Consider the following 27,504-nt stretch of genomic DNA (forward strand, 5'->3'; position numbering starts at 1 on the left):
AATTTGGAAAGGGAATGAAGAAAAAAATATAATCATAAGGGCTTCTAATTTCCTACAGGTAAACCTTACAGTAGATAACAAACAAGTACCTGGTATTACTCTCTGAAAGGAGACAAGGAAACCAAAATTTCTGTCTCTATTTGTCAATGATCATGGGAAAGTTGCTTACTTTCTTTAGGTCTCATTTTCCTGTTCTTTTAAAAAGAGATTACACTAGATTCATCCTTAAATTCGTCAAATATTTATTGAGCTCCTACTGTGTGTCAAACACTTTCTAGACACTGGGAAATACAGCCGTGAGGAAAAAAAAAAAAAATAGACAAAAATCCCTCTCCTCACAGAGTTTAGAGAGACAGACAAAATACATATATGAAGTATACAGCATGTTAAAGGGTAATAAATACTATGGAGAAAAACAAAACAGGGAAGGGGACAGAAGGTACTGAGGGGAGTGTGGTTTTAAGTGAGGATATAAGGAAACTAGATTTCTAGGTTCACTTTCAGTTCAAAAATCCAGTGATTTTCTTATATGTTGACTAGGCCGCATAAAAACACACAGTGAACCTCTGAACCTGACCTCTTTAAACTCATACATTCTATCACTTTGCTCTGCGTGTCACCACTTATATTTTAGAAAAATAGGATTAAACATACATTTTTCCATACTGAGACAAAGCATATGCTGTCACTTAATGAAATAAGTAATTTCCCAGCCTTGAGAGAGGAAAATAAGAAAAAACCTAGCAGTTTCTCCCCAAAGGCTCTAAAAATGTGGTATTTTTGTACACTACAGAAAGGATTAAAATTAGCTATTTTTTCTCCTCCTCCAATGTATCTGTGGCCTGGAGTTTGGTCCTTTATTGGACCTAAGTTACAAAAGGAGGTGGTTTAATAGCTTCTCCAAAGTGGAAGATTTTCCATAGGTGTGAAAAGTCGTATGAATAAAAAGTGTCACTACCATAGTTATTGCAGCTACCATATTTTGTATGCCTGCTATGTGCCAGGTACAGCACTAGCCATTTTACATATTAGACTGAACTATATGACACTGCCATTTATAGGTCAAAGTCAGCAGTTTTATATAGATTAAATACTTGATCATCCGTTAATTTCAAATTCCACGAGAGAGAAGTCTGTATAGGTTAATTGCAATGTTGCTTTCTATAGTTCATCCATTGAATTATTATCTCAGACAAATCTTATAGATAATGGAACTTTTGTTTGGGGACATAAAGACCTTTTGCCAAGTTGATAGTGCTGTGAATGACAGCTGGAAGATACTGCCTATCTATGGTATCGAGTCTGTGCAAACAAATACTTAAAATTTTTCACTTCGGACTTAATTTGAGGATTTGAGTTTTAAGTATCATTATCTATAGCACAAATTTCATCAAAAGCTATTATTAGCACTGTGACTTCATTTTGAGAAAAGTTCCATTTATTGGTTATACCCACTATTCTGCTTAAAAAGACAGAATCTTCATTCCAAGATTAATATTTTTTTCCCCACTAGGAAGAGTATAAAGCAACCCCAAAATTATACTAAAATCTTAAATCTGTCCATTTGGATTGGAATTTCTATTTCTTTGGAAATACCTCATTAAAAGAATCTTTCCCAAAACAGAATACTGTCCATAAACTAACCTATTAAATTCAATCCAAATAATTTTAAATTCATCTTTTAAAAGCAGATTAGTATCTACAGTTTATTATTTTTTTTCTTCTGGCAGCTATTTTTCATTCACTATACAGTTCATGTCTAGAGTTCACATTTATAAGATATTAATAAAATATCTTTTGATTATCTTCTAAGTAATTGTATGTAATCTAAAGTTTCAACTAGCATAAAAAGGCAGGCACTTTGTATGTTACACTATTAGCAGATGGGAAAGTTTGTTTATAACATTTAAATGCCAACAGAAGTCTCAGTGAAACATTAAGAGGAAAAAATAAAAAGAAAGAAAAAACTACCTGAAGTTTTTTGGGGGGAAAAAAGAGGGAAATAAATACAAGAAGAATACGGTGATCACAATATTTAAAGTCAAGGAATTTAAATAGGTTAATATATAAAAACCTACCAGCTCATTGCTTGTAGATGTGAGTCTTAGTTTTTCTTCAATTTCCTTTCCAATTTTCTGAACAGTTACCTGAGTCTGTTTAATTGCACACTGGGCTCTATGAAGCCTAGAAATAAAAGTTGTAGAAAAATTTAAGTGAGTTAACTATAAACTCAACACAGAGCCACAGGCATAAATGGAACAAAATGAGGACAAAGTTTCCAGGATAAAGAGAATTAATAATGAACTCAACTGATGATTTCACAATTCTCTAGCATATTTACAACAGGGAAATAACAAGAGTCACGATATGTTCTAAAAACACCCTTTCTGTACCCATCTGACTGTCTGTGATATATTGAGAGCTAAAATGAAGAACTCACAGGAATCTGAAAGAGACCTTAGAAAATAACCTGATTGAACTATATCATTTTACAGATGGGAAACTGAGGCCCAGAGAAATTAACTACATTACTAAAGTCACTCAAAAAATCCACTGCTATGAAGGCTATTACTTGTTGGGTATCCATAAAGAAAAAAAATTAACAATAATCCCAAGTTCAGAAGACTGAATTAAAGCAACAGCCCCTTTGAAACAAGGAGCATTGAAAAAATTAACTATTTTTCTTTTTTGCTTTAATTATGGGTTTGTGTTTTTCTTTGTCTCTTTGTCTTCAAGTATAGCTTATATATTTTGTATACATGTACATATTAAAAATGGTCAAATTGTCTTTATTCACAGGTAACATGATTTTCATGTAGAAAATCATTAGGAATCCACAAAACAACTACTAGAACTAATAATAATGTCACAGGATACAAGATCAACAAACACTCAGTTATATTTCTATATATGGGTCAATAATTTCACAGTCACAATCCCAATTGCAACAGGCTTTGTTTTTGTGTGTATGTGTGCTTCTTTTTGCAGAAATTAAGAAGCTGATACTATAAATTATATAGAAAAACAAAGAATCTAGAAGAGATAAACCAATCTTTAAATCTGCCAGATTTCAAGACTTCCTTTTTTATAAAGCTACGTAATCAAAACAATCTGGTACTGGCATAAGGATCAAACAACAGATCAATGGAACAGAATAAAGAGTATAGAAACAGACCTACACATATATGGCCAACTGATTTTGGACAAAGGAACCTAGGCAAATTAATGGAAAAAGGAAAGTTTTTTAAACAAATGGTGCTGGAACAGTGGATAAACACAGTTGCTGTGAGGTAGGGAATGAATCTCATTCCCTACCTCACAGCACAAAAAAAACTAATTCAAGGAGATCATAGTAAACATAAAAGCTAGAGTCATAAAATCTGTAGAGGAAAACACAGAATCTCTTGCAACCTTGGGGTAGGCAAAGATTTCTTAGAGAAGACACAGAAAGCACTAACCTTAAAATTAAAAATGGATAAATAAGGCACTGCCGAAATAAAAAATGTCTTTTCATCTAAAGATGTTGTTAAGAAAATATAAAAGCAGTCCATGGACTGGGAGAAAATATTTGTAAAACATTAATTCGACAAAGTACTGTGCCTGGAGTATATAAAGAACTCTTACAAACCAGTAACAAAGAGACAACCCAATTAAAAATGGGCAAAAGAGTGAAACACTTCACAAAAGAAGATATAAGAAAGGTCAATAAGCATAGGAAAAGGTGCTCAAAATCTTAGTCATCATGGTAATGAAAATTAAAATCGTAATGAGATAGCGTTTCACACTTGTCAAAATAACTAAAATTAAAATGACAACACCTGATGCTAGCAAGGATGTGCAGCAACTGAAACTTGCATGCATCGGTGATAGAAGTATAAAATAGTATCATCACTTTGGAAAACTGTTTCTTGTAAAGTTATACATGCATCTAACCAATGACCCAGTATTTCTACTCCTTACCATTTACTCAAGAAATACAAAAACACGTCCACAAGAAGATATGTATAAGAACGTTCATAGAAAACAATCCAAACGTCCATCAAACAGGAGAATTAATAAGCAAATTGTGGTATACTCATACAGTGAAATTCTACTCAGCAATAAAAAGGAAAACAACACTGAAATACACAACAATATGAATGAATCTCAAAAAAACATTATGCTGAGTGAAAAAGGCCAGGAACGAAAAAGTACATACTATATGATTCCATTTAAACAAAGTTCAAGAACAGGTAAAAGCAATCTATGGTGACAGAAATCAAGAGTGGCTAGCTGCCTGGGTGAGGCAGGACTGACGGGTAGAGAGCAAGACGAACTAAGGAACTACCTGAGGTGATGGAAATGTTCCATGTCTTGACTGGGGTGAGGCGCACAGGAGGATACACAGAATTTAAACTTGAAATCTAAGTATTTCACGGTATGTAAATTTTACTTCCGATTTTTAAAACTGGTCAACTGTCCTAAACTGAAAGTTATCCTACATACGAGGACGTTAATTTTATCAGGGAGTTGATGGCATCAACACCTCTGCCAACATTATTATTACGACACCTTGCGCTAAAAATATTCATGACATATTCTGCACTTTCAGAAGTTGGCTGATAGTTACTGAGGATTTCTTAGGTCATCTAAAAAGGAGCAAATCTTATGAGATTACTCATGAGATCAGTTCTTCTGCAACTTCCTCAGGACTCCAAAGGAATCCAATAGAGGAGATTATCCTCCATCCTATTGCCTCTTGCTCTGGGTGTGAATGCGTACACACTCTCTTGATGGCAATACTTGCCTACAAAGGTGACGGACGCTAAAGAAATTTAAAAGCAAGGAGGGGCCCTTTGTGATGTGGTCCCCACCTCGTTTCTGATATTCTTACCTTGCACGCGCAACTCCAGCAGTGCTGAACTACTAACAACTCTCCACAAACACATCATGCCATTTCTTCCTTCTGTACCTTTGAGTGAGCTGTTCTATCTGCCTACAAGCTTCACTCTCTCTTAACAGATAAGTATACTCCCAAACCCACTAACAGGCAGCTCAAGCATACCTTCTTCTTCAAAGGCCTTCCCGACTGTTCCAGACAGGTAGAGGCACTTCTTCCTATGGAGATCCACAGCATCATGTATACAACAACACTAACAAAGATTATAGAACCACATTTTACAGCAACTGCCTATTTCCTTATCTATTTCTTTACTAGATTTCTGGGAAAAAAGAAAAAAAAAACACTCATTTTTTTCATTTACATTCCCAGTACTTAGCAGAGAATGTGGCACAAAGGCACTCAAAATATATTGCTGACTGAAGGTCGACTAATGCCTGCATATAAAAGTCAGTCCCAAGATTTTGATTATTTTTACTGATATCAGTGAAAGACTAAAAGACTAACGTACTAGTTTTCTATATCTATAACTTCAAAATATATTCCAAACAAAAATCACATAAATTAAAGACCGTTCACTCTGGCAAGAAACAAGCAATTTCTACTAAAAATGTTATCAGAATTCTAATTTGATAGGCATTATCAACCCGAAGTAGAAATCAACAAAATAGCCTGTTACTTTAAAAGGAGGGAAAATGCTGCCTAAAACTCACTAGAGTACTATGCAAACAACCTTGTCAAATGGTAAAGACTTTAAAAATAAAAATGATTCATGACCATAATTAATGTATGACTTCAACTATTTGGCTCTCACTGCCCCAGACGCTTTCTGATCTTACCTTAGGGGCTTAAAACACACAGACAGAGTCACATTTCCTCCAATCTTCAGTGTTATCCAAATAGACTTTCAGAGCCCCTGCTACATCAAGACAGAGCTAATAACGTCCCCCTTTCAAGCTCAACAGGAGAATAAAAGTTTGAAGTGTTTAGGCTTTTAAACATAACATGGGACATCCTAATTCCCCTGGGGGTGAAGAGGTGAAGGACTGACAAGAAAAGAAACAACTGCCTTACCTCCAAACCAGCTAGCCAGTTTCAGAGGAATGTTTCTTGATTTTGCAAACTATGAAATGGTACTATAAAGAAATATAAATCATCCAGTCATCTGGGTGATTAGTCAATACCAACACTAACACCCTCAAGCTGAAATAAAACTCATCATCACTGGTGTGGGGAGGATAGGGATCAACTAGCTATCTGATAGGTATTCTGGTTATAGCAAATACATGCATATTATATCAATATGTTTTGAGATAACAGTAAAATTGAAAGTGGGTTAAAAATAATGCTTTGCAGCTAGATATTGTTGTGAATGTAAAGATACATTGAACAAAAAGTATTATGTCAAATGAATATTGAGACCATACCTATCAGATATTAACAATAATCTCAGTAAAGGAGAAGTTAGGAAACAATTTTTGCCTACTTAGTATTGATCATATCACATCTGAATGTTGCATTCAATTTTAAGATGATGAATGACAAATTAGAGCACCTAGAAAGTCAGTGAAGTATAGCTCCCTATGGCTTGCAGGGAGAGATTAAAAGGGAAAAGAATATATAGGATTCTATTGAGAGAAATAGATACCTTATCATTAATGATTTTGTATTCCATATGAAGGAGCTTAGATTTTTATTCTGAAGGTATTAGGAAACCATTAAAAAGTTTTAAGCCAAGAAAGATTTAATGACATTTGCACTTTCTTCCTGTAATTAGGTGACTGGGATACAGAGAAACAAGACTGTAAACAGGAAGGCTAGTATGAGGTTAATTTAACAGTCCTAGCAAAAGTGTAGGCATTGTCTTAAATTAAAATAGGAACAGAAAGGATGATGTAGATGTGAAAAGTTAGAGAGGAGATATAAAAAATGATGCCTGAAAATTACCAACATCAAGAACGCAAGAGAAGACATCACCACAGATCCTATGGACATTTAAAGGGAATTAAGGGAAATTATGAACAATATGCCAATAAATTTAACAACTTAGATGAAATAGTTAAGCTGCTTAAAAACCACAAGTTTCCAAACCAAACAAATGAAATAGAAAATCTGAATAGTTGTTATCAGTTAGAGAAGCTAAATTTATAATTAAAAACCTTCTCACATAGAAAACTACATTCAGATTGCTTCACTGGTGAAATACTAGTCTTAACAAAAACCTTTCAAAGAAGAAGGAACACTTTTCAATTTGTTTTAAGAGGCCAGAATAACCTTGATACCAAAACATCACAAGAAAAGCAAATTACAGACAATACAAAAATCATTAATAAAATTAGCAAATCAAATCTAGCAATATATGAAAAAGATAACACATCTTGATGAAGTGGATTTATCTGAGGAGTACAAGGTTGATTTAACATTTGAAAATCAGCTGTGACAGAATGAAAGAGAAAAAACATATCATTATCTCAAAAGATGCCCCAAAAAAGCATTTGATAAAATTCAATACCTGTTAATGATTTAAAACAAAAATCTCTCAACAACCTAAGGAAAAAGGAGAGGTTCCTCAATCTGATAAAGGGTTTATACTAAAAATCTGCAGGTAATACTTAAGATCAGGAATAAGAAAAGATGTTTACTTTCACTACTCTATTCAACACTGTACTCAAGATCCAAGCCATTGTAATAAGGCAATTTTAAAAAGTCATAAATACAGGAAAGGAAGAAGCAAAAATGTCTACTCACAGATGCTATATGATTGTGTACATAGAAAAAAAAATGTTTTAATCTATAATCAAACTAATAATAAACTTAGCAACATTGCAAGATTCCAGGTTAATTCACAAAAATCAATTGGTATTTTTATATAGTATCATTAAATAACTAGATGTGAAAGAGGTGAAAGACCTGTGCACTGAAAACTAGAAAACACTGCTGAGAGAAATTTAAAAACAACCTAAACAAATGGAGTCATGTACTATTTCATGGATTGGAGGTTAAGAAGTCAAGTCTCCCCCTAAGTTTATCTAGAGTCAATTAATCCCAATCAAAAGCCTAGCAGTCTTTTTTTTTTAATTGACAAGCTGACTCGAAAATTGATATGGAAATATAAAAGTCCTAGAATAGCCAAGAAAATGTTAAAGAACAAAGCTGGGAGGCTTACACTACCAGATTTTATGACTTATCATAAAGCTAGTTTGTAAAGCAGTAGTAGTTGCATAAAGCTAAAGAAATAGATTGATGAAACAGAAATCAGGATATAGACATAGACCTATTCAATCAATTTATATTTTGATTAGGGAAAGAAAAGCTTTGTCAACAAATGACACTAAAATAAACTAGATATCAATATGGGAAAAAAATGAACCTTAAACTCTACCTCACATCATACATAAAAATTAATTTGAAATGATCGAAGACTTAAATGTAAAAGCTAAAACTATTAAGCCTCTAAAATAACATGTAGGAAAGTATATTCATGACCTTGGGTTAGGCAAAGATTTCCTAAATAGGACACAAAAAGTACTATCCATAAAATAAAAACCTGATATAGCATACTTTATCAAAATTTAAAACTCTCATCAAAACACATTATGTAGAAAATGAAAAATCAAGTCAGAGAGTGAGACAAAATATTTATATATCTGACAAAGGACTTGTATTTCTAATGTATACAAAGAATTCCTACAACTTAATAATAAAAACCAAACAACCCAATAAATTAAAAAGGGCAAAATATTTGAACAAACACTTCACAAAAGAAGATACAAGAATGGCTGATAAGCACATAAAATGCTGCTCAATATCATTAGTCATCAAAGAATTAAAAATTAAAATCAAAATGATATACCAGTACAAACCTACTATAATGGCTAGAATTTACAAAACAATACCAAGTGATGTCAAGGAGTAGAGCAACTGGAACTTTCAAACACTGTTGGTGGGATTCTAAAATTGTATAACTACTCTGGAAACTGGTAATTTCTAATAAATTAAATATACACCTATCATATGAGCAGGAAGCTCCACTCTTAGGTATAAGAGAAATGAAAGCATGTGACCACAAGAGACTTTTTTTTCTTCCAGTTTTATTGAAATATAATTGGCATACAGCACTGTTAGGTGAACATCCATCATCTCATATAGATACAAAATAAAAGAACAAGAAAAAAATTTTTTTCCTTGTGATGAGAACTCTTAGGATTTACTCTCTTAACAACTTCCATATATAATAATACAGCGGTGTTCATTATATTAATCATGTTGTACATCACATCCCTAGTATTTATTTATCTTTCTAACTGAAAGTTTGTACCTTTTGACCACCTTCATCCAAATCCTCCTCCTCCAACCCCTCACAAAAGTCTTTTGGAAAGATATTCTTAGCAACTTTATTTATAACAGTCAAAAAGTGTAAACACCTCCTGGAGATGGTGTGGAGGGAACCCTCCTACACTGTTGGTGGGAATGTAAATTGGTGCAGCCACTATGGAGAATGGTACAGAGGTTCCTTAAAAAACTAAAAATAGAGTTGCCATATGCTCCACCAATCCCACTCCTGGGCATATACCCAGAGAAAATTCAAATTTGAAAAGATACATGCACCCCAGTATTCTTAGAAGCACTACTTACAATAGCCAAGACATAGAAGCAACCTAGGACAGATGAATGGATTAAGAAGATGTGTTTGGGACTTCCCTGGTGGCACAGTGGTTGAGAATCCGCCTGCCAATGCAGGGGACACAGATTCAATCCCTGGCCTGGGAAGATCCCACATGCCACGGAGCAACTACTGAGCCTGCACTCTAGGGCCCACGAGCCACAACTACTGAGCCCACGTGCCACAACTACTGAAGTCCATGTGCCTAAAGCCTGGGCTCCGCGACAAGAGAAACCACTGCAGTGAGAAGCCAGCGCACTGCAACGAAGAGTAGCCCCCGCTCGCCGCAACTAGGGAAAGCCCGTGTGCAGCAACGAAGACCCAATGCAAGCCAAAATAAATAAATTAATTAATTTAATTTAATTTAATTTAATTAAGAAGATGTGGTACATAAATACAATAAATACAATGGAAAATTTCTCAGACATAAAAAAGAATGAATAATGCTATGGACCTAGAGATTATCATACTAAGTGAAGTAAATCAGACAGAGAAAGACAAATATCATATGATACCACTTATATGTGGAATCTAAAAAAAAAGATACAAATGAACTTATTTACAAAAACAGAAACAGACTTGAAGACATAGAAAGCACACTATGGTTACTAAAGAGGAGGGGATAAATTTGGAATTTGGGATTAACAGATGCACACTCTACATACAAAAAAAACAACAAGGACCTACTCTATAGCACAGGGTAAACAACTCAAATGTCCATCAACAAGACAATGCATAAGCAAATTGTGGTATATTCATAGAAAAACCACTCACAGCAATAAAAAGGAACAAACTACTGATCTATACTACAATATGGATAAATTTCAAAAGTATGCTGAACAAAAGAGTATACCGTATGGTTCCATTTATAAGAAGTTCAAGAACAGGAAAAGCTAATAAATGAGGAGGCAATAAGAAAAGTGTTTGACTCAGCCAGGGGTGGGGACAAGGGTGTAAGAATGACTGGCAAAGCGGTATGAGGGAACTTTCTGGAGAGAGAAAAATATTCTGTATCTTCATGGAATGATGACAATGTGGGTGTGTATATCTGTCAAAACTCATCAGACTATACATTTAAATTCTCTTAATTTTATGTTGTATAAATTGTACTGCAAAAGAAAAAGAAAAAAATGATCACTGATGTATGGCTTGGGGAACCAGGAAAATGGTGATGTCATTTATTGAAAGGGTGAACAGGGATGAGCAGTTTGAGAAGAAAGTTCTGCTTTCAGTTTGAGGCGCCTGTGCAACATCCGAGAGGAGGTGTTGAGTATGGGTTGAATACAAGGATCTGGAGCTTAGGAGACAGATCTTGGCTGAAGATAAAAATATGGCAATCATTAGCACACAGATGGTTATTAATGCTATGAAAGTAATGACATCATTCTGGAAGACTGTGAGAATGAGAGAGAACAGAGCCTAGAACAGAATTCCGAGGAAAATCAATTTTTAACGGATTAGAAATAAAGAAATAAAAGCTGCAAAAAATTCTGACCCATAATTCCAGAGAAGTAGAAGGACAGCTGGGAGAGTTGGTGTTACAGCAGTCAAAGGAACAGAATGTCTCAAGGAAGTAATAATCACTGTCACAAAATCAAGTAACCTGAGGCCTAGACAGTATCTACAGATTTAGCAACAAGGACTTGATTAAAACTGTTTCAAATCTTTTCACCTCTCTCTATAACTACTGCCACCATCATCTTCTATCTAACCAGTAGCCTCCTAACTGATTTCTAAGCTTCAACTCTTGCTCTTCTCAGTTCCAATCTCTACTCAGTACCACAGGTAACCCTGTTCATCATTTGGTCAGTACTAATTGTAGCTTATCTGCCCGGTCTCCAGAATGCCTGCCTTACAGAGCTGTGTCCATAGTCTGATATCACCTACATCACTATGCCTGTTGCAACATGTCAACAATCTTTCTAGACTGGGAAACAGAATATAAAAACTAAAGACTTTGTCCTATCAGCAACACAGTCCAGTACTCCAGGTTTCTCTTCTCACAGGCTAAGAGAGATAGTAAACAAGTTCTCTTTACATTGCAATTACAAAGTCTCTAATACATGTCTGCAATTAAACTCCCTTAGAGACAACTATAGAAATATCACAATCTACAAACCTATAATTTAAAAGACTAGTGTTGTATAATATAGCTAGGCCTAACCACTTTACCTTTCTTCATCTCTGATTGATAGACATGAAATGTTTTACTCTAGGCTCTAAATAATAGCTAGTGTTAATAGCTAGTGTTTGATTACCTATACAATGACTTTCATTAGGTAATACATCTAAAGGTAGTTAACAGGACTTCCCTGGTGGCGCAGTGGTTAAGAATCCGCCTGCCAATGCAGGGAACACGGGTTTGAGCCCTGGTCCGGGAAGATCCCACATGGCGTGGAGTAACTAAGCCCATGTGCCACAACTACTGAGCCTGTGCTCTACAGCCCGCAAGCCACAACTACTGAGCCCACGTGCCACAACTACTGAAGCCCGTGCACCTAGAGCTCGTGCTCCGCAACAAGAGAAGCCACCACAATGAGAAGCCCGTGCACTGCAACAAACAGTAGCCCTCGCTCGCTGCAGCTAGAGAAAATCTGCACACAGCAACAAAGACCCAACCCAGCCAAAAATAAATAAATAAATAAAATATTAAATTACTTAAAAAAATAAATAAAATAAAGGTAGTTAACATATATGTACTTTTAGTCATGTTTATAATACTTTCCATCAATGATAAAAGGATTTTTCTGGTGACTGAAAAGGCTATGACCTATAATTTTTCCACACTAAATACAATTTTCAATATATTTTTTTAGAATTCTAGTCAAATAAATCTAGACACCACAATAGTCATGAATCACCACAGTGCTCCAAACTTCTGACCTAAAGAAACCACAAAATAATACAAGAGTATTGTCTTAAGCCACTAAATTTATGGTAATTTATTATCCATTGATAGAAAACTAATACTCTCTTCCAATCCAAATCTTGACTACCTTGCTTTCAAGGCCAGATCAAATATCATCTCTTCATTATTTCATTTACAGAGCACATTATCACATTAGTCAAGATAATATCTGCACTTTATAAATCTTTAGTCTAATCCTTTATCTGATAATAATCAACACACATTTTAATTTATTCATTCATCCTATCTTCACACTGAGCACTTTCCATGTTGCTAATACTGAGCCTGGTGTTGAGAGAAAAGTTATTGGAGACAGTCTATCTCTCCAGAAACAGACAATTTATTTACATATTCATGCAACAAACACTTAAGTGCCTAAATGTGAGCCCATGCCCTGTGTTAGGTAATGGAAATACAGAGATCAGAGATCTACATCTTATATTCATAAATGCACAAACATTGTGGAGAAATGGGTGTGCAAAAAATTATAATAGGGGCTTCCCTGGTGGCGCAGTGGTTGAGAGTCTGCCTGCCAATGCAGGGGACATGGGTTCAAGCCCTGGTCTGGGAGGATCCCACATGCCACGAAGCAACTAAGCCCGTGTGCCACAACTACTGAGCCTGCGTGCCTGGAGCCTGTGCTCCACAACAAGAGAGGCCGCGACAGTGAGAGGCCCGCGCATCGCGATGAAGAGTGTCCCCCACTTGCCGCAACTAGAGAAAAGCCCTCGCACAGAAACGAAGACCCAACACAGCCAAAAATAAATAAATAAATAAATGAATAAGTGAAATTCTAAAAAAAAAAAAAAAAAAAATTATAATAGTGTAATACTATGATAGCGGTACATATAGGGTAATAGCTGAGCATAAAGGAGGGACATCTATTTTAGAGGTAGTATCAAGTGGAAGTAAAGTCTTCTAGGAAGAAGTAAAAACTAAGTTGATATTAAAAGTAAGAGTAGAATTAACTAGGTAAAAACGAAGAAGGATATTTCAGACAAAAGGAGAAGCAAATACAAAAACAGAAAAAAAAGACTGCACAACATTTTCAAGAACTGCAAGCCTTTAGCAAGGCTGGAGCACAGGAGCACAGGGCTCCAGCAAGGCTGGAGCATCCTCTCATACGTGAGAGGATGGCAAGAGATGAGGGTGTAAAGGTAGACAGAGGTCAGATTATGAAGACTCAGTATATCAGGCTAAGGAGTTTTATTCCCAAGGTAATGGGATAAAGTTTAAAGTGGGAGACCTGACCGAATATATGTTTTAAATGTAAGACTATTTGGGCTGCAGTGTGAAAAGACTAGGGTACTTCCCAGTACAAAACGACCCAGAAATTCCTTTTTGGAAGAGGAAGAATTCAAGTAGAAGTCCAGAAATAGATAATATTTGATAAGGCTACCCCTTATCTGAGTTGTGGTCCTCCTCAATAACCCTGGGAGGACGGCTCTATCTAGAGTTCACATCATGCTCTGATCATCTGTTTACTGCCTCTCTCCAGCACTGGATTCCATACTCCTTGAAAACCTAGAGCTATATCTTATTAGTGTTTGTGCTCTTGAGCTTCCCCACAGTTCTGGTACAGACCTTCAGTACATAGCTTCCCTTCCATCCCTCAGGAGAGGGGCCTATCTCACCCTTCCTCTTAGACCTTCAAAGCACAGTAGATGATAAACAACAGATGACTATTTTAAGATTTCTTCTGATTCTGTTTTCCTCAGATTCTATGAAATACTTGTTGACTGATAAATTTACTCATGTTTTCTTGTAAGTGTATCAAGCATAGAAAAATTCCTGGAAAACTGCCTTGAGAACATTTTTTTAAAGTTTGCAAATCACATTAATATTAGAGTACAAATTTCTGATTGTCGAAATCTCTCTTACAGAGTGATTTTTTTTTTACATTTATATTAACATATTCCCATACATATTTCCATACAAATACAAATATAAGATTTTTAGAAATTTCATGTAATGTCTGAAACATTTATATTAACATATTTCCATACATATTTCCATACAAATACAAATATAAGATTTTTAGGAATTTCATGTAATGTCTGAAACATTTATATTAACATATTTCCATACAAATAACCCAATGAAAGTTTAGTATTAGTTGTTTTGTTTGTTTTTTTATACTGCAGGTTCTTATTAGGCATCAATTTTATACATATCAGTGTATACATGTCAATCCCAATCGCCCAATTCAGCACACCACCATCCCCACCTCACCACAGTTTTCCCCCCTTGGTGTCCATATGTCCATTCTCTACATCTGTGTCTCAACTTCTGCCCTGCAAACTGGCTCATCTGTATCATTTTTCTAGGTTCCACATACATGCATTAATATATGATATTTGTTTTTCTCTTTCTGACTTACTTCACTCTGTATGACAGTCTCTAGATCCATCCACGTCTCAACAAATGACTCAATTTCGTTCCTTTTTATGGCTGAGTAATATTCCATTGTATATATGTACCACATCTTCTTTATCCATTCGTCTGTTGATGGGCATTTAGGTTGCTTCCATGACCTGGCTATTGTAAATAGTGCTGCAATGAACATTCGGGTGCATGTGTCTTTTTGAATTACGGTTTTCTCTGGGTATATGCCCAGTAGTGGGATTGCTGGGTCATATGGTAATTCTATTTTTAGTTTTTTAAGGAACCTCCATATTGTTCTCCAGAGTGGCTGTATCAATTTACATTCCCACCAACAGTGCAAGAGGGTTCCCTTTTCTCCACACCCTCTCCAGCATTTGTTGTTTGTAGATTTTCTGATGATCCCCATTCTAACAGGAGTGAGGTGATACCTCATTGTAGTTTTGAGTTGCATTTCTCTAATAATTAGTGATGTTGAGCAGATTTTCATGTGCTTCGTGGCCGTCTGTATGTCTTCTTTGGAGAAATGTCTATTTAGGTCTTCTGCCCATTTTTGGATTGGGGTGTTTGTTTCTTTGATATTGAGCTGAATGAGCTGTTTATATATTTTGGAGATTAATCCTTTGTCCGTTGATTCATTTGCAAATATTTTCTCCCATTCTGAGGGTTGTCTTTTCGTCTTGTTTATGGTTTCCTTTGCTGTGCAAAAGCTTTGAAGTTTCATTAGGTCCCACTTGTTTATTTTTGTTTTTATTTCCATTACTCTAGGAGGTGGATCAAAAAAGATCTTGCTGTGATTTATGTCAAAGAGTGTTCTTCCTATGTTTTCCTCTAAGAGTTTTATAGTGTCCAGTCTTATATTTAGGTCTCTAATCCATTTTGGGTTTATTTTTGTGTATGGTGTTAGGGAGTATTCTAATTTCATTCTTTTACATGTAGCTGTCCAGGTTTCCCAGCACCACTTATTGAAGAGACTGTCTTTTCTCCATTGTATATCTTTGCCTCCTTTGTCATAGATTAGTTGACCATAGGTGTGTGGGTTAATCTCTGGGCTTTCTATCTTGTTCCATTGATCTATGTTTCTGTTTTTGTGCCAGTACCATATTGTCTTGATTACTGTAGCTTTGTAGTATAGTCTGAAGTCAGGGAGTCTGATTCCTCCAGCTCCATTCTTTTGCCTCAAGACTGCTTTGGCTATTCGGGGTCTTTTGTGTCTCCATACAAATTTTAAGATGATTTGTTCTAGCTCCGTAAAAAATGCCATTGGTAATTTGATAGGGATTGCATTGAATCTGTAGATTGCTTTGGGTAGTATACTCATTTTCACAATGTTGATTCTTCCAATCCAAGAACATGGTATATCTCTCCATCTGTTGGTATCATCTTTAATTTCTTTCATCAGTGTCTTATAGTTTTCTGCATACAGGTCTTTTGTCTCCCTAGGTAGGTTTATTCCTAGGTATTTTATTCTTTTTGTTGCAATGGTAAATGGGAGTGTTTCCATAATTTCTCTTTCAGATTTTTCATCATTAGTGTATAGGAATGCAAGAGATTTCTGTGCATTAATTTTGTATCCTGCAACTTTACCATATTCATTAATTAGCTCTAGCAGTTTTCTGGTGGCAGTTTTAGGATTCTCTATGTATAGTATCATGTCATCCGCAAACAGTGACAGTTTTACTTCCTCTTTTCCAATTTGTATTCCTTTTATTTCTTTTTCTTCTCTGATTGCCGTGGCTAGGACTTCCAGAACTATGTTGAATAATAGTGGTGAGAGTGGACATCCTTGTCTCGTTCCTGATCTTAGAGGAAATGCTTTCAGTTTTTCACCATTGAGAATGATGTTTGCTGTGGGTTTGTCATATATGGCCTTTATTATGTTGAGGTAGGTTCCCTGTATACCCACTTTCTGGAGAGTTTTTATCAAAAATGGGTGTTGAATTTTGTCAAAAGCTTTTTCTGCATCTATTGAGATGATCATATGGTTTTTATTCTTCAATTTGTTAATATGGTGTATCACATTGATTGATTTGCGTATATTGAAGAATCCTTGCATCCCTGGGATAAATCCCACTTGATCGTGGTGTATGATCCTTTTAATGTGTTGTTGGATTCTGTTTGCTAGTATTTTGTTGAGGATTTTTGCATCTATATTCATCAGTGATATTGGTCTGTAATTTTCTTTTTTTGTAGTGTCTTTGTCTGGTTTTGGTATCAGGGTGATGGTGGCCTCATAGAATGAGTTTGGGAGTGTTCCTTCCTCTGCAATTTTTTGGAAGAGTTTGAGAAGGATGGGTGTTAGCTCTTCTCTAAATGTTTGATAGAATTCACCTGTGAAGCCATCTGGTCCTGGACTTTTGTTTGTTGGAAGATTTTTAATCACAGTTTCAATTTCATTACTTGTGATTGGTCTGTTCATATTTTCTGTTGCTTCCTGATTCAGTCTTGGAAGGTTATACCTTTCTAAGAATTTGTCCATTTCTTCCAGGTTGTCTATTTTATTGGCATAAAGTTGCTTATAGTAGTCTCAGGATGTTTTGTATTTCTGCGGTGTCTGTTGTAACTTTTCCTTTTTCATTTCTGATTTTATTGATTTGAGTCCTCTCCCTCTTTTTCTTGATGAGTCTGGCTAATGGCTTATCAATTTTGTTTATCTTCTCAAAGAACCAACTTTTAGTTTTATTGATCTTTGCTATTGTTTTCTTTGTTTCTATTTCATTTATTTCTGCTCTGATCTTTATGATTTCTTTCCTTCTGCTAACTTTGGGTTTTGTTTGTTCTTCTTTCTCTAGTTTCTTTAGGTGTAAGGTTAGATTGTTTACTTGAGATTTTTCTTGTTTCTTTAGGTAGGCTTGTATAGCTATAAACTTCCCTCTTAGAACCGCTTTTGCTGCATCCCATAGGTTTTGGGTTGTCGTGTTTTCACGACATTCATGGAATGTCCTATATATATCAATTAAATCTATCTGGTCCATTGTGTCATTTAAAGCTTCTGTTTCCTTATTTATTTTCATTTTGGATGATCTGTCCATTGGTGTAAGTGAAGTGTTAAAGTCCCCCACTATTATTGTGTTACTGTCGATTTCCTCTTTTATAGCTGTTAGCAGTTGCCTTATGTATTGAGGTGCTCCTATGTTGGGTGCATATATATTTATAATTGTTATATCTTCTTCTTGGATTGATCCCTGGATCATTATGTAGTGTCCTTCCTTGTCTCTTGTAACATTCTTTATTTTAAAGTCTATTTTATCTGATATGAGTATAGCTACTCCAGCTTTCTTTTGATTTCCATTTGCATGGAATATCTTTTTCCATCCCCTCACTTTCAGTCTGTATGTGTCCCTAGGTCTAAAGTGGGTCTCTTGTAGACAGCATATATATGGGTCCTGTTTTTGTATCCATTCAGCCAGTCTATGTCTTTTGGTTGGGGCGTTTAATCCATTCACGTTTAAGGTAATTATCGATATGTATGTTCCTATGACCATTTTCTTAATTGTTTTGGGTTTGTTTTTGTAGGTCCTTTTCTTCTCTTGTGTTTCCCACTTAGAGAAGTTCCTTTAGCATTTGTTGGAGAGCTGGTTTGGTGGTGCTGAATTCTCTTAGCTTTTGCTTGTCTGTAAAGCTTTTGATTTCTCCATCAAATCTAAATGAGATCCTTGCCGGGTAGAGTAATCTTGGTTGTAGGTTCTTCCCTTTCATCACTTTAAGTATATCATGCCACTCCCTTCTGGCTTGCAGAGTTTCTGCTGAGAAATCAGCTGTTAACCTTATGGGAGTTCCCTTGTATGTTATTTGTCGTTTTTCCCTTGCTGCTTTCAATAATTTTTCTTTGTCTTTAATTTTTGCCACTTTGATTACTATGTGTCTCGGCGTGTTTCTCCTTGGGTTTATTCTGTATGGGACTCTCTGCGCTTCCTGGACTTGGGTGGCTATCTCCTTTCCCATGTTAGGGAAGTTTTCGACTATAATCTCTTCAAATATTTTCTCTGGTCCTTTCTCTCTCTCTTCTCCTTCTGGGACCCCTATAATGCGAATGTTGTTGCGTTTAATGTTGTCCCAGAGGTCTCTTAGGCTGTCTTCATTTCTTTTCATTCTTTTTTCTTTAGTCTGTTCCGCAGCAGTGAATTCCACCATTCTGTCTTCCAGGTCACTTATCCGTTCTTCTGCCTCAGTTATTCTGCTATTGATTCCTTCTAGTGTAGTTTTCATTTCAGTTATTGTATTGGTCATCTCTGTTTGTTTGTTCTTTAATTCTTCTAGGTCTTTGTTAATCATTTCTTGCATCTTCTCAATCTTTGCCTCCATTCTTATTCCGAGGTCCTGGATCATCTTCACTATCATTATTCTGAATTCTTTCTCTGGAAGGTTGCCTATCTCCACTTCATTTAGTTGTTTTTCTGGGGTTTTTTCTTGTTCCTTCATCTGGTATATAGCCCTCTGCCTTTTCATCTTCTCTATCTTTCTGTAACTGTGGTTTTTGGTCCGCAGGCTGCAGGATTGTAGTTTTTCTTGCTTCTGCTCTCTGCCCTCTGGTGGTTGAGGCTATCTAAGAGGCTTGATGGTAGGCTCTTACAGAGTGATTTTTATAAAGGAACATAGCGATTTAGATGGGTCTGCTGGGAAGATCTATTACTTCTCATTCTAGATACTACATGTCTGTCAACAGAGCCTGATTTTTTTCTGAGAGTCACATTCCACTGATTATTAACACTGACTTGACTACTGACTAAAGGTTCTACGTCTTTTTTTCACTCAGGCTGTGTCCATATGTCAAGCCTTCCTCTTCTTATACAATTGGTTTGGGAACTTAATTTATCCCAGTTAAATTCCAACTTGAAATTGAAGATGGGCTGAATATATATTCGACCTTTCCAGTCCCCAGAGATCATCTTATATACTGATTCTGTTATACAAAGTAATCACCATCTCTACAAGCTCCACACTATCATTGCGTTAGCTTTCTAAGTTTTTAAGCTTTACATAAGTTTCTATATCTTTGTTCTAATGTTTAGACTGTAATATCGTAAAGGGAAGAACTATGTCTCCCTTGTTTGCCATTATATCCCTAGCATATTGCACAGTTTCCAACATGCAGTACTCAATAAACATATGGCGAGTAAATAACTGAATGAATGAACATGTTGAACAAGACTAGATAAAAAAACAGAGCCCTATGCCATGCCATTAGAAATTTCCCTCTAGGTTGGTAAGTTATTAAGCAGTTATAAATCTTCCTATCTTTACTATCATCTAGCTTATCCTTCTTATCTTGCTCCCCAAGCTTTCAATCATAGCTTGCCAAAGACCTTACCATAGTTATTATCTGTATCTACAAATCTACTTACCCTTTCAAAATGGACACATCAGTCTGAGATAACTTCTTCTTGGGAAAGGCTCATTAAGGGGAAGGGATTTAAGCTTCAATTTGAAGGAAGGGTAGGATTCTGACAACTGTATGCAAGAGAATAGTCATTTAGGGTATTGGGAATAGCTTTTCAAAGTCATTAAGGGAGCAGAGTGCCTTGCATGTTCAAAATAGGAAGTAGGTAGTGTGCTAAAGCAAAGGGCACATGAGAGAATGTCATTGAGTCTGGGAAGGTTGATCAGAGCCAAATTGCTGTGGACTTTGAATGCCTGAGAAATCTTTTGTATCTTCATAGCACCTACAGCAATCTTGGACACAAGGGAATCACTCAAATACTTGTTGATGGGTTTACTAAATATGACAGTTTCCCGAAAGACCAGAAGTCTACCCTAAAGCCTGCTTCTACATTCCTCTGTCTAGACCATGCACATAGTTGAGAAGAATACACAGTATCATGGTAATGGCATCAAATAAGACAGAACACTACTGTTACTTATGAAATTGAGGAGACAGTAGGTGATGTGAAAGCATGTGATAATGAGTGTGTCAGGTCTAACCAAGATGTGTCCTCAAAAAATAACAAACAGCACTGATGAAGCAAAAGTTATAAAACGATAATCAACGCTTTGAATTTCCAATTTACATTTCAAAAACTCACTTCAGGCAAGAAGAACCACAGCTGGCATAAGAGTAGGCTAAATCATTCCCAGATTTTTTCATAATACCATCCGTGTGCTAAAATGCAAGTTTAATTTAAAATATATTCATTGTACAATAAACATACTTGAGGATGTACATAAAAAGTACTTCAGAATTAGAAACAAGAAAGAGTACAAACTAGGATATGGACAAGGTCTTAAAACTTAAAAGTAATACTATACATGACTTTATGCCAATAAACTAAAAAGAACAGAAAAAGTAAATGATTTTCTAGAAAACTGTTAATTACCAAGTTTTCTCAACAAGAGATTAAAAACCTGAGTAGATTAATAACCACAAAGAAATCAGAAAGGTAACCAAAGGGTAATATCTTGTGGGGGTAGAGGGACTGCAGGCCCTGATCGTTTTATAGGTGAGAACTACCACCTAAATCTAAATTACATAAATTGTCTTAAATCATGAGAAAATATAGAGAGATTCTCAATTCATTTTAGGCTAGTGTAACCCTTACAAGTTTTGATTTGAACCTGAACAGCACACATAAAAATAAAACTACACGTCTGCCTCACTTATAAAAAACTGCAAAATATAAAATATTAGCAAATCTAAGCCAGTGCTGTATTAATAAATACATCATAAGCAAGTAAAATTTACCACAGGATTATACAGATGGTTTAACATCATTTAACATCAAGTCTGTGTAATTCACTACATTAATAGAACAAAGGAGAAACACTAAACTTGTTCCTGAGAAAAATCCTTAGTTATACTAGGCATAGAAACTTTCTTGTTTGATAAAAGGAATCTATCAGAAAACTTCAACTTATATCATAATGAATGGTGAAATGTCAGAATATCAAGGATGCCCTCTGTGGCAAACTGAATTTTCCATATATGACCACAATAATATCTCCCGTCCTAGATGGTCTTCTGCAGTGTGGACTTAATATTTCCTCACCAAGAGGCAGAATCTATTTCTCTACTCCTTGAATCTGGGCAGGCTCTGTGACTGCTTCGACAAATAGAATATGGCAGGAGTGACCCTGTGCTAGTTTTAGGGACAGCCCTTAACTTCTACTTCCTCTCTCTAAACACTCACTCTGGGGCAAACCAGACTCCATGCAAGAAATCCAACTACCCTGAGAATGCCATATGTGAGGAAGCTGGCCATGTAGAGAAGTATTTGGAGATAGAGATGGCTGGCCAGTCTCCACTGTTCTAGCCATCCCAGCTGAGGCACCAAACATGTCACTGAAGAAGCATCCATATGTCCAACCTAGTTGAATCTTCAGATGACTCCAGCCACAGCTGCCATCTGATTACAACTACTTGAAAGGCCCCAAGGGAAAACAACCAAGCTAAGCTTAAAGACATTCCACAGAACTGTAAGAATCTGAGGATAATTAATTGTTGTTTTCAACTACTAAGTTTGGGAATGACTCGCTATGTAATACTAGAATACTCACTGTGAAGGACTTAGCCAATATAACAAGGTACGTAAAACAAGACAAACACACTTAGAAAACAGGAGACAAAACTGTCACCATTTACAAATGGTATTATTATTTACATAATATACCTTAGACAGTCTTTAAAAACTATTAGAATAAAAGACTCCAGTAAAGTAACTGGGTGCAAAAATCAGCATGCATAATCTAGAATGCCTTTAATTTCAACAGTTTCTCCATTAACCTTGCATGACATACTGAAGAGACTAATAATTTCAATTGGTGGAATCATTGTACCAGTGCAGTATAAAATATACTTGCATTACCACAAATGCACTGTTTGGCTTTCCTTTTGGCTCACGCCCATAGACTGTATCTTTAACCCTGGTCAACCAGCTTGTAAATTTGAATGCTTGATCTCAAGAAAGATGGGGCAAGAAGAATGTATTTGAAGTAGCATATATTCATTCTGAAAATACTGTTTAAATCTCATCACTCTCAGGCCTCATTAAAAATAATCCACTGCCTCCATACAACCTATCCCACCAAAATAACACTTCTGAGTGTGAATTTCACTGTCCTGCACTCAGTACAATTTCAAGATGCCCCTTCTACTCCAGGAGTTTCTTCCTAGTATATTTACCTCCTCCTCCATCCTTATTGTATGCTCATATACCTCTCTATGGACCCTCAAAACTCTTCTAATCCAAGAGTTTTCTTTATCCTTCCCTGAAGCCTTCAGGGAAATCACATTGGCGTCTCCTTCTCTAAATCTGTTTTAATGCTCACAAAAAAAAGAATACTAAGCATCTTGTACATTATTTCATTCAATAAGCATATGTACCATGAAGTTTAGTACTTGCTTTCTTCTCAGATCCTCTCCCTCACTGTGCCTTAACTAACAAAGGATTGCACACTTAGCAAGTATTTAATATATACTTGATGATTTTTAAAATATATTTTTAAATTATGATTTGAATAATATTCTCCAACTAATCGGCTTTCATAAGAACAGCATTTAAAAAGAAATTACTAATTTGGTTAAATCCCCCTGTTTTTAACTGAGGTATAAGTGACATAACATTACGTTAGTTTCAAGTGTACAGCATAATGATTCCATATTTGCATATGTTGCAAATGATTACCACAATAAGTCCCGTCAACACCACCTATAGTTACACATTCCTTCTTTTCTCGTGTTGAAAATTTTGAAGATCCACACTCCCCTACTTACTTTCAAATATGCAATACAGTATTTTTAACTATAGCCACTGGCTAAATCTTAACAGAAAATGGTGCCGTGGAGCCATGAAAAAAAGACATGAATTTGTAAACCCTGGAGAGAGATCCTGCCTATGCAAAGTTGCTACTGTGTATAGACCCCAAGGAAAAGCCACCTATACCATGTCTAACCAAGAGGTGAAAGCTTCCACCAAGGAGTTGAGGGACCAGAAAGAAGGAAAATACATTTAATTCAAAGTCATCAGACAGGACAGAGGTGAGATTCACTTTAAGGTAAAAATGACAACACATCTCAAGAAACTTTAAAAAATCACACTATCAAATACACAGAGTTCCAATTAACTCATTCCTGTTTCTCTTTGAAGGTCAGAAAGTTGCTGATAATCACATTCCAAAAGAACTGGAAATAAAACAGGAAAATGTGACTGAAGTTTTTCAGGAACAAACAGGGGAGGGTTATTCAACAATTTAGGTATTTTTCTCTTTTCCTTTATTTTTTTTTATTTTTAAAAATAGTGCTTTGCAATATAATATTGCAACTAATGCCCATTTTTCATTATCATTCATTTTCATTGTCCTGATCTTTTACCATCAAGCCTTAGTCCCTTTCATCTTTTGAAAAATTACATGGGTACATTGAGAGAGGCCAGTGTACCTAGGATTCTGCAATTTTCAGGCTTGTGATCATCAGACAGACCAACACAAGGATTCAGAATGATTTTCCACTTGGTCCTGAGGTTCAGTTATATGAAATTCTTGTAGACAATGACTTCCAGTATAAACTGGAAGATTTTCAGATTACTCAACTGTGGAAAATGACATTTCCTTAATTTTAATCTTAAACTCTGCACCAAAAAAAATAAAACAAGATCAGGTTGGAGGGGGAGATGACAGATAGGGTGACAGTAATGACTAACTTTAAAGGAGGCTTTATTTAAAGAGATGACACATTTAAGATTTTTTTTGGATCTTGTCAGACACTCGCAGAAAAGTTCTAACTTCAAGGGAAATTAATAATAAAGACATAGAGAAGCATATAAACAATCTGAACAGAGGAGTTGGTTTCAGCCATGTTCTATGCGTTTATACAGATAACAAAATCAAAGTTAGAAAGGCATATTTATGAAGCTTACTACTGAATGTAAATCAGTGAATATGTTTCTTTCACTGAGAAAAACTTCCTACAAAAAATACAGCTGTGCTTAATGTGTTTAATGACAGCTGCAAACATTTTGGCTCAAACTCATTTTGTTAATAGAAGGGTAATAACAAGCAGTTCACACTGACAGACTATCCAGAGATGACCTGATAATTATCAGAGTGTGCATCAGAATTACCCGAGATGGTATTTTTTACAATATGTAATGACTCATTCTTGAAGCCTTTCAATCAGAACCTAGAATTAAAATGGTAATTATCAATATGCAAATATATATAATAAAGTCATAGGATTTTTTAAAAGCACAATTTTTACAAAAATTAATGAATATTGTCTATTTGTGGAACTACAATAGGCAATTTGATAACCTTGGATTTTATAAATATAATAGGTAGTATAGCATAGTGATTAAGTGTGTAGCTGGCAAGTGAGAATAAAAACAATATATTCTTCAAAGGTTTATTCTGAGGATTAATACTTATAAAGCATCTATGTTTTTATCATTTGAAAAGTACTCAAATATTAGCTATGATTCTAATTATTATTATCTTCTTTAAGCCTATATATTTATTCCAGCAAGAATGCCACTATGCAAAGCATTTTGGGGAGCTGCCCACAAAACTTGTGGTATAATCTCTGGATATCTTCAATAATGGCAAATCTCTATCTCTGATGGAAGACTTGATAACTGAGAAATCATCAAAATTAATCTGGGCCAAACTTGTGAATTAGATGGGCAATCAGGCTGGATAATCACCTTTTAAGTAAAATTAAAATGTGGTGCTATAAGTAAAGCAATTTTTAAAATGTTGTTAGTTCTAGAAATACAGCTGACCCTTGAACAACAGGGGGTTTCTACTGTGCAGGTCCACTTACATGTGCATTTTTTTCAATAAATATATTGGAAAATCTTTTGGAGATCTGTGACAATTTGAAAAAACTCAGACGAACTATGTAGCCTAGAAATATCAAAAAAATTTAAGTTAGGTATGTCATGAATGTATAAAATTTATGTAGATATTAGTCTATCCATACATAGGCACAAGGTGAGTGTATTAATTATGTATAATTAATACTGTATTAATGAATAAAATTGTAATTTGCCATAAAAAGTTTATAATGATTCATTCACTAGTGTATAGACTAGGCTACCGTGAAGAATCCTACCAATTACACGAGGCTACCATAAAGCAATCAGATTGCTGCTTCTTCCTTATCAATACATGAATCATTATACCTGCAAATAAATATGAATTTCTTTTTCACATTATTTTTCATTTTCGATGTCTAGTTTTAGTAATCTGTATAACGTCTACAGTGTTTTGTAGGATGTAAGACAACACTGATGTAGGTACTGGCAGATGATTCATCTTGGAAACAGACATTGAAAACTTACAGTATGGATACATTCAATACTGTATTGTAAAGGTATTATCTCTTCCATATTATTTTCTTAAGGACGTTCTTTTCTCTAGCTTACTTTATTGTAAGAATACAGTATATAATACACATAACATACAAAATATGTGCTAACTGACTGTTTATGTTATCAGCAAGGCTTCCAGTCAACATTAGGCTATTAATAGTTAAGTTTTGGGGGAGTCAAAAGTTATATGCAAATGTTCGACTGCACGGGGCGGGGCGGGGGGTGGGGAGGTTGGCGCCCCTAACCCCTGCATTGTTCAAGGGTCAACTGTAACTAGGAATTCGACTCATTGTCAATTAAGGGCACTTTTATGGTCAAAGGACTATGTTAATGTTAGTATTCAGAGCTATTTTAGAGGTCTTTTAATTCAATGCTCTCATTTTAAATATGTAAATGGAACCCCAGTTTGCTAAAGACACTTGCCCAAAGTCTCAAAGCTACGCTAGTCAGAAAGCGGGGACTAAAGCCCAAGATTCGTAACTTCCAATTCACTTCTCCTTCCTCTGCACCACACTGCCTTGTTGTCCTCTTTGTCATGTTTGCATGCCACATTTATACTTATACAAATTGTCTTCTTACTGGTATTAGTGAAAAAACTGAAATGTTTTCTTGCAATCCCCTATTGCCAATACATGTGATTAACTTTACTCATTTTGGTTTTTAGTATAGTATTTCAGAATTGGCTTAACAAATTTCTCCACTTGGCCTACTATCTGAAGAAAATGAGCAAATACAGAATTCCTTCTAAACTGGCAGTTTTGTTGCAGTTTTAACTGGACACAAATGAAAATTACTGCAGTGTCTCCAAAGACATGCCCCTACCAGCACACTACTACTTAAAACTCTTGAAGTCTGTTCCAAAAAAAAGAAACCAGCACAACTCTCTTTTTTCCTCCCTTTTCATCCCATTGGACCTCCAGTTCATTACCAGTCTCACACAACTGCAGATGTCTCACAAGTCTTTTAGTCACTGATAAGCAAAATATAATCTGAAGAGGGTGAGACTTTATAGTCTTGTCTTCTTTAGACTATATGTTCATGTGGCCTCCTGAGCTCTACAGGGTATGTATGCGTATATGCATGTATATGTATATAGGTACATATATGTTTTTATGTCTGTATATGTATGTGTAGGGGTTATATAAGGATGCATTACTATAGTGAAAAGGACATTCAGCTGCAAGCTAAAAGATCTGGTTCAAACTCAGTTCTACCAATTTAAGAGCTATGATTTGGAGGATATTATATAACCTCTCTAATCATCTCTAAGCTCTGAGTTCTCTGTGGAAGGGGATTAGATCATATTAATCTTCTTAACTTCCATTCTACTGTGCCTGGGCCATAGTAGGCTTTCTGTAATTTTGGCTCAGTT

General features: G+C 35.4%; 1 protein-coding gene across 6 annotated transcripts in view; it reads right to left on the reverse strand.

Moving 5' to 3' along the window:
- Positions 1-27,504, reverse strand: part of UVRAG (UV radiation resistance associated) — a 316,651-nt gene that overhangs the window by 176,041 nt on the left and 113,106 nt on the right. For all 6 annotated transcript variants that reach the window (XM_082477829.1, XM_082477826.1, XM_082477827.1 and 3 more), the window contains one exon: positions 2,079-2,184. In XM_082477829.1, coding sequence (XP_082333955.1) covers positions 2,079-2,184 — 106 coding nt within the window. The remainder of the gene's footprint in view (positions 1-2,078; positions 2,185-27,504) is intronic.

This window comes from Balaenoptera physalus (genome assembly GCF_965194825.1).
Source record: "Balaenoptera physalus genome assembly, chromosome: 10".
Classification (NCBI taxonomy): domain Eukaryota; kingdom Metazoa; phylum Chordata; class Mammalia; order Artiodactyla; family Balaenopteridae; genus Balaenoptera; species Balaenoptera physalus.